This window comes from Emydura macquarii, unplaced genomic scaffold (genome assembly GCF_026122565.2).
Source record: "Emydura macquarii macquarii isolate MOO-44397 ecotype Brisbane River unplaced genomic scaffold, CSIRO-AGI_Emac_v2 contig_3451, whole genome shotgun sequence".
NCBI classification, from domain to species: domain Eukaryota; kingdom Metazoa; phylum Chordata; order Testudines; family Chelidae; genus Emydura; species Emydura macquarii.
The window spans coordinates 7,345,067-7,361,590 of NW_027133588.1; the positions used below are offsets into that span (position 1 = coordinate 7,345,067).

The 16,524-nt window shown below is 39.5% G+C and overlaps 1 protein-coding gene across 1 annotated transcript; it reads right to left on the bottom strand.

The window, feature by feature from the left end:
- Positions 1-452: 452 nt before the first annotated feature.
- MPHOSPH10 (M-phase phosphoprotein 10) lies at positions 453-12,284 on the bottom strand. The gene is made up of 11 exons (XM_067534727.1): positions 12,161-12,284; positions 9,787-10,441; positions 8,253-8,407; positions 7,479-7,659; positions 7,007-7,148; positions 6,331-6,398; positions 5,247-5,384; positions 4,127-4,237; positions 3,787-3,894; positions 2,841-3,071; positions 453-657 (listed from the first exon to the last, which is right to left on the bottom strand). The coding sequence occupies exons 1-11, from the start codon at positions 12,235-12,237 to the stop codon at positions 517-519; spliced, it is 2,007 nt and encodes a 668-aa protein (XP_067390828.1). The 5' UTR covers positions 12,238-12,284; the 3' UTR covers positions 453-516.
- Between the last annotated feature and the right edge of the window lie 4,240 nt (positions 12,285-16,524).

The following is a 16,524-nucleotide window of genomic DNA, read 5'->3' on the forward strand; positions in this document are numbered from 1 at the left end:
TGACTGAAGTGGTTCAGTAAGATACTATTCAGCCATCATTTCCTGGAAAGCATCTTACAGACAGCGTTACAACAGACAAGTGCTGAATAGTTAAGTCATCCACGACTAAGCTTCTCAGATAGTGAAATATTGGATTTAGGCAATGTTTTTAAACCTGCCTCCCCCCCCTTTTCTGTGTACATGGGGAGAAGTAAGAAAGGTAATAATTTAAAGACAAATATATAAAAATACTGAATTTTCACACGTGCTGTGATTACTTATCTGCCTGTTTGAGGCTTTACTTCTAGAGGAAGAAGAAACACTGAATTCCTAGCAGAGAAAAGGGAAGCAGAAGGTTGAAAGAAAAAGCATGAACAGTCTAGCACATTTTCATCACTAGCAGAAAGACAGACACTCAAATGAACTTCAGTTTACAGAAGACTTTTGAACACTATATAAAATAAAAACTACTATTCAAAGTGCAATAACAAATTAGAAACGTTTAATATATACAAGTTACATCATGTATAAAATGTATTATAATTTAAGTTTTTGAGCAGAAATTTCTCGCTTTGTCTTCTGTATTTTCTTTGCACCTTTGATTTGCATTTTTATTTGATCTTGTAATTGAGAAAAGAATGCTTGTGATGATTTCAAAGCTTTGTCTTTACCTTCATCCTGTCAATAGACAAAGTGTTTATTTTTAACAGAGGACAAGACAGCAAAATGCTCCCATGGACTGATGTAACTACACAATTACTAATTTAAACCTTTTTATTTTAAATATACTGTACTCTACTTATGATCTAATAACTGATTTGCAGACAGCTGTTATGCCACTCTGGGTTTTGGTCAGATCATAACTTCAAAAGACTAAGGGATGTGTTCTCTTGTCTTGCGCATGCTTTAACACCTATTAATGTCAATGAGAGGTGTGTATGCTCACCCAGGAGTGAATCCTTGGATATTATCAGTTCCCTCTAGAGAAATGCAAATTATTTGTTGCTTTTACAAAAATAAAGTGCAAATGCACAAATGTTTTAGATGTATTAAGGAAAACTACTTTCCATATTCTCTTTTCACTAATGTTTTTAAAACCTCTCAAATTTGGAATTAATGGTCTCTTGTACATGGTAAACCCCAAAGAAATCCTATAAAATTAGGTATTTGTTCTTTTAAGATTTGATATTAGTTTTTGTTTGAATTTAAAGTAGTATTCTGAATTATATCTACAAAGCTCAGGAGGAACTAGCTAGGATCCAATACTTATGCATGCAAGTAATTCCACTGACTACTCACATGCATAAAATTAAGCATGTGTGCAATTTTTTCCAAGATCGCAGCTCAAGTTGTGAACTTAGAAATAAACCAGCAAAGAATATAAATAGTGCATGTCACTTATACTTTTAGATTAAAGATCAATTCCAAAATAACTGTTGTACAGTTCATATATTCTTTGCTGGATCCACAGATTAAGTTATTTGCACATACTAAAGGAAAGGGCAAGATGCCTTTAAATATTATGAGATATCCTCATCTGGAAATAGCAATTGCAAAAGAAAGCATCTATGTAAATGTTCCTAACAATCATTTAAAATCATCATGGTTTATGCAAAGTAGAAACAAAAAGCAACACAAATACTGCAAATAGCAATAAACATAACTGGTCAGACTTCTCTTTGTTTTGAAATTAAATATCGATACCTTGGGTCCATTCTCATATTGTCAGTCAAGGAAGTGCTCAGTCCAGGTAGGAATAAAAAGGCATTCTTTGCCTTCTCCCAATACTGGTGATTTATCTGGACAGAGCTCGTCCCGGCCACAGGTTAAAACAGCCTTAGCATCCCAAGGAATCAATATAGCAGCTGCAGTTTACCAGGGTGCAGGAATGCCCCAACCTGAGCGGGCTGCAGAGGAAGGATGATGACTTAAGAGTTCCTGTGACAGTGCGTGCTGTTTGGGTGCAAGGCTGCTTTATACCAGGGTGGGGGAGGAAATAGGATGAGACAAAGCAGATGTGCGACCTAGCACTAAGGACTTGTTATTTAAACACAAAAAAAAAAATTATTTTTTTTTTAAATGAAAGACAGGAAACCAATACCTAATTACTAAGGCCTTGTCTACACTTAAAAAATAAAAAGTCAACCTAAAATAGGTCAATTTGCAGCCACAGCTGTAATTACAACTGTCCACACTCCCTCCTTGGGTCAGTGGAGTGTGTCTTCATCAGGAGCACTTCCACTGACCTATGGGGTAGTGTGGGGAGCTGGGAGCCCTGTCTCTCTGCTGTGGGCTCCTGGGTTTCTTGTGGTCTGCCCCCCCATTCCTCAGTCCCAGCAGGGAGCCTGGTGAAGCTGCTGGGGACTTCCCCCCTCCTCTTTCTCTCCCAGGAGCTGAGGAAAGCTGTGCTGGTCCTCTCCATTCCAGCAGGCAGGCATGTCAATTTCACAGCTCAGCTGTGTAACTGACAAGGCTGCCAGGGAAGGGAGCAGGTGGAGAAGCACCAGGACTTCTTGCCCTGGCTCCCAACTGAGAGGAGCCCAGCTTGCAGCAGCCCAGGCTTGGGTTTTCTTGTCAATTTCACCGCTCCAAGTGATAAAGGACAGCCCCAACACCAACATAAGGGGACGCTGACACTGCGTCTCTCTAACTAAGCCAACAAAAGCCCTACACCTCTCCTTGAGGTGGTTTTATTTTATCAAAAAAACAGGGTAGTTTTGTTGGCGGGGAGTTGATTGCAGTGTGTACACCACCTCTGTTTTGTCGACCGAGCTGACTTGGGTCAACAAAATTCTCTAGTGTAGACCAAGCCTAAATATATAGATTTGAAATTACTACTAGACTACATAAGACAGTCTTACCTTCAGCAAAGTTGTTTTGCCTTCTTTGGTGAGCTTTTTTAATTTTGCCGCAGCAGCTTGTTTATTGAGTTGTGTGCCTTGTTCCGGTTTTGTTTTTTCCAGGAGTTTTTGACGCTTCTTCTTCTCCCTTAGCTTCATACATCTGTGAAGCTTCTTTTTTCTTCGTTCTCGTTTTTTGTCTGTGGTGGTCTTTTCTGCCTCTGTTTTCACATCTCCAGCTTTGCTCTTTTCCTAAAGATATAATTACATAACTTTGGATCCAAAAATGCTGTCTAGGCTAATGATGAGTACAAATAGATTGGCTACCCTTGTATGTACCCTATACATCTCATTGACTAGCCAGCATAAATTAGTTTTTGTGATTATTTCATTTCTCCTGTACCTTGTTTCCTGCAGCTGAGAGTGTCCCTGAGAGTTAGTAAAATAGTTGGCCCCAAATGGCATAACTCACTAATGCTAGCCATGGAACTAAAGATTCTTACAGATTGTATTATGCATGTATATATTTTATTCCCCCTTCTTAACTTTCTCCCTATATGTACACACTCATATACATATGGGAAAACAAACTAAGTCAGAGGAGTAACTGTCTAAAGATAAAGATGGCTTAATGCAGATTAGGTATAGTACATTTTCTTAAAAATTAGAGGTATTAGGCAGTCAAACAGTCTACATAGTAGGGTAGTTTTCAAAAACAGAATAACCCATGTTGGAAAGAAAGCTCAGAGTTTCCAGCATGTGGCAAGGAAGACAGTCAAATCTAGTTAAACAAAGCTAGCTCATCCCACTCCCTCCAACTTCACTGTGCTGGAATCCTTAAATCTCTATGAAGGGGGTTACAAGCGAAGAATGTTACAGAAAATTAGTACTCTCTTCTAAGGGTGCAGGGTACCCTCAGTGTGCATACGCGAGGGAGCCTGTCTACAGCTCTAGATTAATTTCTTACCTTAATCTCTTCTGGAGCCAGGAGAGCTGCATCACTAACACTAACTGGTGCTACTTCCTCCATACTTATAGCTGGAAGATTTGAGATGATTTTAACTTCTGGCACGGGCTAGAAAGAAAGAAATGCCATTCATGTACATGCATATCATGTCATAGCAACGTATTACTAACTGAATTAGGCACACTAAATAAATTCCCATTTATATTAAGGCTGTTTATAATAAAAGTTTCTAAAATACATAATATGCAATTGCATTGAATGTATCCCTCACTTTAGTGAGTATTTCCCAAATGTATTTATTGTATGGAATTTAGGAAAGTGTGAAAACTAATGGACTCACTGGTTTAGGTGTGAAGTGGAAGTTGGAAAGAGCATCCAGTTTTAGGAAGAGCGAGTCCATCATTTTCTGAATTTCTACATGTTCAGGATTTTCTTCCTCTTCAGTTTTTTGCTGTATTAATGATAATATAATGTTAATAGCAACACTTATAGGGCAACTTGCATATAAAGACATTAAAGCATTTTACATTATAGCTCGTAATGCTGCAGTATGCAGTTTATACCCATTTTACAGATGGGTACATTGAGCCACAGAGGGTTTAAATGATCTTCAATATGTCAATAGCTGAGAGGAAGATTTCCAAAGAGAAGTGGGAGTCAGGCACCCAACTTGCAGTGAAAAAAATCAAGGAGAAGTAGGTACCTCTTACTTATGCCTTTGAAAAAAAACTCCCCTCCCACTCAGGAGCCCAGAGTCTCAGACTCAGTAGATCAAAATCTGGGGTGATGTTTCACATTGATAAGTGGTTGTGCGGCTCAATATCATATGGAGTTGGCTAGAAAAGGGGAAGTTAGGGCAGCTTAGGCTCCTATATATTCACTTTAAGCCAAATTCACATGTGAATTTCTGTGTTTCTCCACACTCCCATTAGATGTAGTAAAAAAGACTAAAACAAAGGCCTCATAAGTTCAAGTTTGAGATTTACTGAACTCTTAATATTTTTTAAAGTGATCTGAAGGATCTGCATTATTAGCGAAACTCAAAGACTTCAGCCAAATAATTATTCTGATGGTACAAACTGGAGTGGTTTAATCAAAATAGGAGAACAATTGTATCAAATGTGAGTTATTCAAAAGATGGTCCAATATTAATCTTCCCTGATGGACATCTTTTAAAGCAATCACTGTTCCAGAATGTAACTTCTCTATTATCTTTTATGCTGTATTTTAAAACAATGGGTCAGTCGTCAGTATTTGTTCAAATTTAACAGTACATGTTGAATTTTTGGTATCATTTCAGCTGCTCTGGTTGTAGCAATTGAACACATCAGATTTTCCAATACTTATGGTAGTTCAGTGTTTAAAAAAATCAACATGAAAACTTCCAAGCAGTCACTGATTCATCCAACAAACAGCAATGGCGTGTGTGTGTGTGTGTCCCCCCCATTATCATAACTTACTTGGTTGAGCGTCAAATACTCTTGCTCATAGATTTCAGCAAGACTCAATTTGCTCTTTTCATGATCCAGAGTTAGACGCTTCTTGTATTCAAAGGCATCCTCTTTTGGTTTTTCTTTACGTATTACATCATCCCAAGCCTAAAACAAAACCATAAAATGGTTAACAAGATGCAAATGCATCAAATAAGCTTCAATGGACCATATTTATACATCATTTTCTATCAGACATCTAATTTGTTGTTTTAGCTAACACATACACTTGATTTTACAACATTGCATTGAGCAATTTCTTATACAATGTGAACTACCTTTTATTTTGCTACAACACTGGCAATTACTAAATCTGCTAGCACCATACTATAATTAAGATAGTGCCTTTTAAGGAATTTTATTTAATCGAGTTAAACAAAACTGAAGCATAGACACCTTCACTTGCCAGAGTTTGTTGTTTTTTTTTTTGGCACTGATACAACCAAAGATAATATATTAACAATCAAGAATTAAATTTTGAAAAAAAAATTCATATGAATTACAAAACAGTAATATGGTTTCTGTTCAATTAAACAAACCACCAATTTGAACGGTTGCAAAAAAAAACTATATTATACTTATTTACCCACAGAATATTTATTCTAAAAAAAATAATTCTTGGTCAATATTCTGAGTAGAGATTATTAAACAGAGATTTCCATATCTTCATTATATAAATTCCATGTACACAACTCCAAAGGAGTCCTTTTATAGTTGTATCTGTATACTGTGACAGTAATTTCAATTATCTATCTTAAGATAGTTTGAGATATGTTATAGCACCCAAAGCATACAGAATGGGGCCCTTAAGAATGCACTATCAGCATTAAGCAAAAGCAATAATCAGTTATTTTATTTCTTCTGGAAATGCTCAGGAGATAAACCAATATCTAAAAAACTTTAAGGACCTTAAACTTATGCTTGGAATTTATTCCTGTGCCCTCAAAACCCCAAGTCAATGTGAGTACATTTCAATGTTCCAGTGTTTAGGGTTGGTTTTTGAAATACATAAGCTTCCAAATAAAATAAAGAAGTTAAGTCAAATCTTATTGACCTGATCTTTTATCCTCTGTTTGATGATATCTTCAAGCTGAAAGGTGGTTTCCTCTGTGATCACAGGTGCTAAGAGGGCAAAACAAAGCAAGTTTAAAGTATTTAGAAACTAATTAATTAAATAAAAAGGAGGAGATTAACAGCTTTGGAGATATTATTTTTGCTTAGATTTTAGCTAGTACTTCTTGTTCTATAAACCTCTGAACAAAAACAAAAAGATTGACAAAAATGCTAGAAAATATATATATGAAGCATGTTGCCCTGGAATGAAGATAGACTAGGTAAGTTTATTTCCCCAGGAGAGATTGCACAGCATGAAAGATTGAGAAAGATAACCAAAATTGTGTTTGCTCTATAAATAGGTGGATCATAAACAATGGGTCATTCTCATTTGATAAAGCTTAGTTTATATCTGAAAGTTCAACAAATGGGTGAGGTTACAAAATTTTTATAGGAGAAAATGTGGTCTTATAAATATTCAAGTTTAGTTCCTGTTCCCATGTTACTTAGGTCCTGGGTCTGTAGGCCTGGGCAATGTTTGGCAAGCTTGTAAGGATGGTGGGGGGACTGAGGGGAGTTTGGGGAAAAAAAAGATAGCAGTTGTGCACAACCCTCACCAGGTAAAAACAAACAAATTACCTAGCATAATGTCTGAAATTTGCCATAACAATATTTACCCATTCTGACTGCATGGTCAAAGAGCAAAGTTTCCTCCAAAAGGCTGTTTTCAGGTCGTTTTTGTCCAGTCACTTCTCCTGTAAGCTGCCAAGGTTTTTCCTCCAACAACTCCTTTTCTAGAGATTTAATTTTTTTATTCATCTGAAAGATAAAATTTCCTGAAAGTTAAAACATTTAAAAAGTTAAACACACTTATGTAGCAATAATCAAAGGGAAATCAAGTTAGAGAAAAGAATATGAATCATTATTACAGGTCTTTCTAGATTCTTTCCACATCTTTTGCCTTCTCTTTCTGTAAATATACCATTATTTGATCATATTTTCTTCTAAAATTGTTCTGAAGTTTTCAGAAAACAATGATATTTACAAATACAATCAATTTATTAATAATCTACACGCCTTTGGATCAATGTTTTAGTGGAAAACTTCAAATCAATTGCTCATGAAGGGATACTAAAACATCTCAGTTACCTTTTCCTGCCTTTTCTCAAAAGAAGATTTTATTCCAATGGGATGAGTTCTCTTTTCATCTGGTATATCTGTATTGTCGTCTTCTTCACCGTCTTCTGGTAAGTTAAAAGTAACTTTTTTAGCGACTTCTTTAGCTTTTGTATTCTGCTCCATTATTTCCATTTCATTATTTTCCTCAATCCTATAAACATTAAAATGCCATTGTATAAATGGAAGTAGAACGTGCTTGTGACATTTGTTTAATATATTATAGGAGCCACAGGTAAAAAACTTCCCCCTTTTAGGTGATATAGCTGCCAACCTATTATTGCAACTAGATAAAATACATTTTCAGAGATTCTCAAAACTTTTACTGCACTTTCCATAAGATCTACCATAACTCCAAAGGTGGGCTTTTGGGTGACCTGCTACACATCGAGTGGAGATATGCTTCCCAATTGAAGCAATACATTATTAATTTAGTTAAAGTAATTTACTCAAATCCCACAGGGCAACAAAAAAACTTTCTAATAAGTACTTTTTGACTGAGAAAAGAACAGTCAATTAGTGAACATGTTACACTGACATTACAGAAAGACAAAAACAAGCACATTAACAGATAATGAAATACTTGCTACAAGTGTTAAAAGGCTGCTCCTTCCTTAATACAACAGTATTATCTCTGCCAAAGAGATTTCTAATTTTCCATTTTATTTTCCGTTCACACTGTCAGTGACAATTCAAATAACTGTGCAGAGCCCACAGAACAGTTACAAATCATTCAAATGTACATACTCGTCAAAAATGCTTTCTTCATCCTCCTCCTCTTCAAAGTCACCTTCCTCTTCCTCATTCTGATCATTTTCACCATCATCATTAGCTAAGTCATTATTGTCATCAATAGGGTCAAAGAAATCTTTATATTTCAAATTTCTAGAACTTTTAACTGGCTGGGGAGAAGAGAAAATAAGAGGTTACCCAGTGACAGTGTACATGAATAAGAATCTTTCATTAACATGAGGACCGTGTTACATACCTACAATGTAAAATTTGCAATGGAAATTCAATGGACTTCAACATTAACCATTGGTCTGACAGACTGTGGCCTTAGTACAAGTGAGACATTTTTAATGTCATCAGTTTATAGTCAATTCTATTTTAATTTGCTCAGAGACCCAGGCATGGAAAAGAAGTGAATGTGCCGTTAACAACTGAAGTATTTGCAGAGCTGTGTGGGGAAGCTCAAATCCCCAGACAGCATCACACATGGGTCTGATGTGCATCAGTTTATGACATCCAGAAGCACCTTATTTTTCTCTCTTATCAACTCACAAATAAGATACTGAAAGAACAGAATTGTCACAAGCAATGTTAGTTTAAAACGCCTGAATGTAATTTTCAAGCCAAAATACAGCAGTTTGTTTATTCACAGCCTTATAAAACCCTATGTCTTCCCATAAAAGAAATCTACAAAACCCTTATGACATGTATACTACTCACCTAAGGCTATGTCTACCCTACAGCTTATGTCAGCATAATTTATGTCACTCAGGGGTGTGAATAAACCAACTCCATTGAGGGATGTAAGTTACGTCAATATATGCGTTAGTATAGACAGCACTATGTCAGGAGAGCTTCTCTCACTGACGTAGCTACCACTGCTCATGGAGGTGCTTTTATTTTGCCAACAGGAGAGCTCTCTCCCATTGACATACAGCGTCTTCACCAGATGTGCAGCTGTGCAACTGCAATGCTGCATATGTAGACAAGCCCTAAGTGACCATGTAACCTTGTTCTTTCCTCCCTCTACCTCTCAGAGTTTATCACCAACTCCTGTTTTGTCTTAAATTGAGCAGACTCCTGTGCTCATGAAGAGTCCCAATGACTTCAGTATGAAAGCACGAAGATCCATCCAAATGTATGTTGTAAACTCTTTTGGGTAGGGACTTGTTTATTTGATCCCACAAATTTATGGTAATATATGTTAATAGAGTAATAGATTTTTTTAGTCTAGAAGGGGTCATTATTGTCATCTAGTCTGATCTCCTGCATAATACATGCTATAGAATTTAATCTAGTAATTCCTACTTTAAATCTAATAATTGGTGGTTGAACTACAGCATATCTTTTGGCATCTGATCTTGATCTTAAGGTTTCAAGTAATGGGAACCCACCAAATCTTTGTTAATTATTTCAATGTTTAATTACACTATTTTTTTTTAAAGTCTGCATTTTGTTTCTGATTTGAATTGCAATTTCAATTTCTTGTCAGTTTTTCTACTGGATTGTAACAAAAGAATTTCTACTTCTGGGTGCATTATTTCCTTACCTTGATTTTATCTTTTTCAGATCCCTCTTCATCCTCATCCGAAAGAATGTCTTCAAAATAATCGATCTCATCGTCCTCATCCTTCTCCATCCTTTCTTCCTTCTCTACATCTTCCAAAAAGGCCTCCATCTCAGCCAATCTGAAAAATTTATCATCCACTATGGACTTTTCTCTTGATTTTTTCAAGGTAGTCTTCTTCAACTTTTGAATTTGTTGCTCCAGCTCATCAACATCAAAGTCAACATCAGAATCCTCATCACTACATATCTGTCTTTTCCTTGCTCTGGATTTACTTTGCCTTTCTTCAGCCTCACTTTCATCTTCATCTTCAGTATGGGCAGATTCTGCTTCCATGCTGTCTTCCTGTTCCAGTTGCTTCTCACTGTTAGCCTCTGCCTCAAAATCATCCTCTTCTTGGACTGGAAGAAGGTAAAGGTCTTTGTCTTTAACATCTCTAGCAACAGCTTTCTTGAAGTAGTCTAGAACTGCATTATTCTGGAGCTCTACTTGTTGCCAGATCTGTTCTTCATCAAAGTTTTCTATCACCAGTTCTTTTAAAGGACTCCCACGAACTAGTTTTGTCCCTAGTGCTTTATGCAAATCATAAAGAGTCTTTGTCAATGAACTGAAGTCTGCAGCCAGTACATCTTGCACACTAGTAAAAACAAAATTAAAAACATCACTGCACATAAAGATAGCAAACTGAAAAAAAATGTTAACATTCAAAAATCAATTAGAAATTGACCATTTTAAAATTACTTTTTAAAAATATGTTTCTCTCAGAAAGCAACCTGAGTTAAGGCAAATGCATTTTTACAGAGGGACACTTGTATAGGTTTAATATTGTTTCTTTTTTAGATATCTGTGGAGTTTAGTTGTTGGGTGCTGGGTTTTACCAAATAGTCCCTCTGCTGCTCACTTTATGTCTGTTCTTTTTTTCCTTGGGATTAACTAGTTTGCCATCTTTTTCTCAAAATATATTTATTTTTAAGATTTCTTCCAATATTTTTGGTAGTCTATTAAAAAAAAGCTCAACAAAACCAAAGCAGTCATAACAGAAATTCTCATAGGATAAAACCTAAAGACTCCAATCTTGCAACCAAATCCATGCAGAATACCATCAAATCGTGGAATAAGGGCCTAAAATTGCTAGTTAGAATTCAGACATGCCCCAAGTTTTACACACATATGCAAGGATTTTCTCATTTATAAGTAGTTTTTAAAATATCTTCCCCTTGTTAAAAAGGATTTTGCTCTGTGTGTTTCACTAAGATTTGAAGTCTCTTTTTTAACCTTAACTCAATCACATCAGCAGAAGGCCACAGGTTTGAGCCTTAATGTATAGCTACATTAAATATTTCCCTCAGTGACAAAAAGCAGATTTAGGTCCATTTAAAGTTAATTTTTATTTCTACAGTTCAACAGTTTATTTTAATCAATCAAGTATAACTTTTAGAGCCTTTTTCTCCCTGACATGGAAGATGAGGTTGGGTGGCGAGTCTTGAAAAAAAATCACAAACCAAGTTCTCAAAAATCATGAGATAACTTTTTTAAAATCTCATGATTAAGACTATTTCTTGTTTTTAAATTTTTACTTTATGTTCAGATCACATTTTCAAGCTTTTCCCTGCAACCATGAGTGCCTACAAAAGTAAAAGTACGTTTCAATGAAGGTTAAAATCTCCTTGCCCCACCATCCAAATCAGATAAATCCAGGACCCAAGGCTTTAAGAAAAGCACCATTTGTATTGTAAGAGTAGCGATACAATCCTGAGTCTGTCACACGCTAACACTCCTAGAGATGCCAGCTGGACCCCAAAGCAGGCTTAGATTATAAGTCCTTTTGCTCTGTGTTTGAGCAACATCTCGCACAACATCTAGGGTCCTGATCTAGGACTGGGGCCCCAAAGCACTTGTTATTTTATTATCATTATTATTATTATTGTATTGTGTTTCTGGAGAACTCCACACCGCAGAACAGGAGGGTTCTTAGCTCGGCTGGTGAAAACGCCACCATTTGTGATGCGCTCTCACAGAGGGGCCCCAGACCCGGCGAGCTAGGACCCGCCCCCGTCCCCTTCCTCCCCACACCAGGGCAGGCAGCGGGGCCGCGGTGTACGGCGGTTACCCAGGGAAGCACAGAGGGAGCAACACAAGGGACCTGGCCAGGGGCTGAACTTGGAGCTCTCCCCCGGGATGGGTGAAGGGAGCAGGGGGCAGGGCGGGGCACCGGAGGCTGCTGAGCTTCTCCAAGAGCAGCGTCCGCTGCGCTGCGCTGCCCAGCCCGGGCAAGAGGACGAGCGATGCACGGCGGCCAGGGATCCCGGCTGCCCCCCTTCGCGGGATGGGGTCGGGGGCCGGGAGGAAGTTTCACCTCAGGAAGCGCTCCGGCTGGGACGTGGCAGCGCCCAGCACCTTCAGACACGTCTCCAGCCGCCGGGCCGCCGCCATCTTCCGCCTCCTCAGCCCGCCTCAGCCCCACGCGTGTGTTGGGCCTGGGACAGGGCGGAGCGCGGCGCCGGCGAGCACGTCCGCCAACCCGCCCCGGCGAGCAACGCGGGCGCCGGCAGAACGGTTCCGCCTCGCAAAGGTTCCGCCGAGGGATGCTCCCTCGCTACCGGCGCCGGGCCCGTGTGCCGCCGGGTGGAGAACACGCCACGGTGGTGGCAGGGTCGCAAAGGCCTGGTGGGGAAATTAGCCACACCTAGCAAACTGCCGGCCCCACAACGGCTTTCCGATTTACCGGAGAGGAGAGGCTCTGGCCCCCACAGAAACCGCGCTGCCCCCTGCCTGCACCATATGGGTCGTCACGGGTCTGTTGGCCCGCGCCCTAACACCCAGGGGCCGGGCCTTGCCCTGCTCGCAGGGCGCTTCTGACACACAGAGGGAGGCTGCTCTGTCCCCAGCCCTTTCAGAGGCCGGCTAAGTAGGCCCCTCCTGCACTGCCTCTGCCAATGTCCTGCCTGCCTCCGTCCCAGCCAGGGGCTCCCACCGGACTCTCAGCATGCTTGGTGGTGTTGCCGCAGTAGATGCTCTGGAAGGGAAGAGTCCCAAAGAAGGCCATTCAAACTTACCAACATGGTGTTATTGGTCAGTCCCCTAGCACCGAGGCTGCAATGGTGCCTTCTACGATGAGATGACTGGCTCCCTGGATGTGGGGGAAGCAGTGGATGTGATATACCTTGACTTTAGCAAAGCTTTTGGTACAGTCTCCCACAGCATTCTTGTCAGCAAAATAAAGGAGTTGGATGAATGGACTATAAGGTGGATAGAAAGCTGGCTAGATCATCAGACTCAATGGGCAGAAATCAAAGGCTTGATGTCTAGTTGGCAGCCTGTATCAAGTGGAGGACCCCCAGAGGTCAGTTCTGTGGCTGGTTTTGTCAATATCTTCATTAATGATCTGGAGGGTGGGGTGGATTGCACCCTCAGCAAGTTTGCGGATGACACTGAACTGCAGGGAGTGATAGATAAGTTGGAAGTTAGGGATAGGATACAGAGTGACCTAGACAAATTGGAAGATTGGGCCAAAAGAAATCTGATAAGGTTCAACAAGGACAAGTGCAGAGTCCTGCACTTAGGATGGAAGAACCCCATGCATTGCTATAGACTGGGGACCAACTAGCTAAGCAGCAGTTCTGCAGAAAAGAACCTGGGGGTTACAGTGGACAAGAAGCTGGATATGAGTCAACAGTGTGCCCTTGTTGCCTAGAAGGCTAACGGCATATTGGGCTGCATTAATAGGAGCATTGCCACTTGCCAGCAGATCGAGGGAAGTGATTATTCCCCCGTATTCGACAGTGGTGAGGCCACATCTAGAGTACTGTGTCAGTTTTGGGACCCACACTACAGAAAAGATATGGACAAATTGGAGAGAGTCTAGCAGAGGGCAATGACAATTATTAGGGGGCTGAGGCACATGACTTATGAGGCAAGGCTGAGGGAACTGGGTTTATTTAGTCTGCAGAAGAGACAAGCAAGGAAGAATTTGATAGCAGCCTTCAACTACATGAAAGGGGGTTCCAAAGAGGATGGAGTTAGGCTGTTCTCAGTGATGGCAAATGACAGAACAAGGAGCAATGGTCTCAAGTTGAAGTGGGGGAGGATATTGGGGGGAAAAATCAGTAGGAGGGTGGTGAAGCACTGGAATAGGTTCCCTAGGGAGGTGGTGGAATTTCCATCCTTAGAGGTTTTTAAGTCCTGGCTTAACAAAGCCCTGGCTGGGATGATTTAGTTGGAGTTGGTCCTGCTTTGAGCAGGGGGTTGGACTAGATGACCTCCTGAGGTCCCATCCAACCTTAATCTTCTATTATTCTATACAAGATTTTTCTCATTTAATTTTGAAAATGGTAGTGGGTTATTTTTTCCCATAGGAAAGAGAAATCCAGGGAATCACTGATGACTTATATCCCCAAATAAGTCCTGTGTCTGTAGGTGACTCAGATCCACCATCCTCTGCCTATATCTCCTATTGTCACTCACCTCTGATCTTGCTCATCTCATACATACCCATTAGATACCCTTTCCCATTATTGCAACCTCCCTGCTTACAATTGCACCCAGACATTCCCTCTTTGTGCCTCCAATTACCCCCTCTATACATCCCCCAACTTCCTACCCATTTCCTTCCCCCTCCCCAAACTCTCCTCCCCAGGAATCCCACTTTCCCACCTTCCACATACAGGTATATTTATCCAGAACTTTTTATCCTCCACCTTTGCCTGGAATTCTCTCCCCCTCCCATTCCTCCACAAGCTCATCATCCCCACTCACTATATAGAGCTTCTGAAATCTTTTTTTTCTTAACTTGGAGGTAGCAAATAATTGTTCCTCTTAAGGCTACAATTCTCTCTCTTCCCCCACCCCCACACCAAGAACCTGCAATGGCAGGACCATCTCAGATATCCCCAAAGGACAAATCACAAGCCTTGTTAGCAATTAATAAATTCTCAGTAAGCAATATGCCAGCTATAGTTACTTTTGAAAGAGGGATTATAACTTGCTTGCAATCTAGAAAACCATATGGTTTTATCCAGTTATTTTGATAATTGTATTAATTCTATTCAGACAGACTCTTTTTTTTAATTATTATTCATTTCATTTAATAAGATGAGTGTGGATGGTGGGGACAGAAATCATAATAATGTTATATATTTATATAGTAAATAAAGTATTAGACATTGTTACTATCATAACAATTTTAATACTGTACCTTTTTTCCCTCTATTCCTTTGCCTGCTCCCTGCACTAAAGTAAAACTTTCCTCCTCTCTTTCCTTTCCCACAGTCTCACCACTATTTACGTAAGAACCTTGTCCTCTGCAGTTCCCACCTTCTGGAGTAGTCATCCAAGCATACCACTGTGTCATTGACTCTTTACCTTTTTAAATCTCCTTTTAAACAAAATATTTCAGTCTATGCCTTTTGAATGGAATCTTTTTGTTTATTTACCATACAATATCTTTCCTCCACCATTCCCTGGATTTTACACTATTTACTGCCTGCACTTGGTAGATCCAATGAGGATTTTCACAGGGTCAGGGACCTGTCATAAAAAGGGAGTTACAGATTCAGGCCTAATTTTGCAAAGTGTTTTAGAGATATACCTTGTTTGGAAGACCCTATATAAAAATAAGTTCTGATCCTCAATCCTTTGCTAACATGAATAATTCTTACTTATATGAGTAATCCCATTGATTTAAATGGGACTATTTGTGAGAATAAAGATTTACAACAGCAGGCCCTAAAACTATATTTTGCGTAATCATTGGTTTGCTGTTGTTTTCTCCCCTTGGGTGACTTTAATACTATGCTAAATTTGGAGAGTTATCAGCACTGAACACATTTTCTAAGTATGGTAACAGTATAGTCATCTTACTATGCAGTTTTGTCTCTCTGACCTAGATTCTAGGATATTTTTAAACTTACATTTTCAGCAGACAGAACAAAATGCTTGATGGTATTTTGCATCACTAAGCACAACATTCACCTAGGCACATATTCACAGAACTGGTTTATTAGCATGGATTAATGTTTTTCTTTCCTTTTTAATACAGTTACATTACATGATAATTTCCTTCAAGATTATTTCCTAAAGTCAAACTATGCACTAAGGCTAAGTAAACAGCCTCGATGCAGGAACTTCTGCAGCAGTTGGGGAGTGGTGTGGGAAGGGAGGAATCCACCTATCTGCCAGGCTGCAATTTGCAAAGATGCCCTGAAACTGTTATTCTCTGAGGTTACAGCAACCTTGTCTGCTGTTGTTCTTCCCGTTCTGCAGAGTTTTGGCAGGTAGATCCACATAGTAATGGATCTATTGGCCTCATCCCAGCTGCTGCCACAGTCCACCTCTTAAAACCTCCCCTGTGTGCTGGGATGGAGGGAGATCTCCGTTATGAGGCTGAGCTCTATAATGCATAGAATGTTCATATGTGCTGCATAGACTCCCCATACACTCTTTTAACTGCACTTAGAGCCTTCCACACTCTCTTATAGGAAGAGGGGTGAGAGAAAGATCCCTATTTGATGAAAGCAGATAGCCTGTTTTGAGAGTCTTGCAGTTTGTTTCAGTTAGGAGAAGAAATTGATGGTGGAGTCAGGTATTTCTTTGATACAAAGCTGTTTATCTACAATTAATTATAAAATCCTGTTTCCTGGAACACGGTAGGACTCAAGCAACAGAAGACAGATTGCCTGCTCTCCCAGGGCTTTCAGAGGTTCCAAGAGCCGTGCCAAAGCC

Coding starts and splice junctions, on each gene's coding strand:
- MPHOSPH10 (XM_067534727.1), bottom strand. CDS start 12,237: ATGGCGGCGGCCCGGCGGCTGGAGACGTGTCTGAAGGTGCTGGGCGCT. Junction 10,442..12,160: donor CAGCCGGAGCGCTTCCTGAG/GTGAAACTTCCT, acceptor TGTTTTTACTAG/TGTGCAAGATGTACTGGCTG. Junction 3,072..3,786: donor TGGCTCCAGAAGAGATTAAG/GTAAGAAATTAA, acceptor TTATATCTTTAG/GAAAAGAGCAAAGCTGGAGA.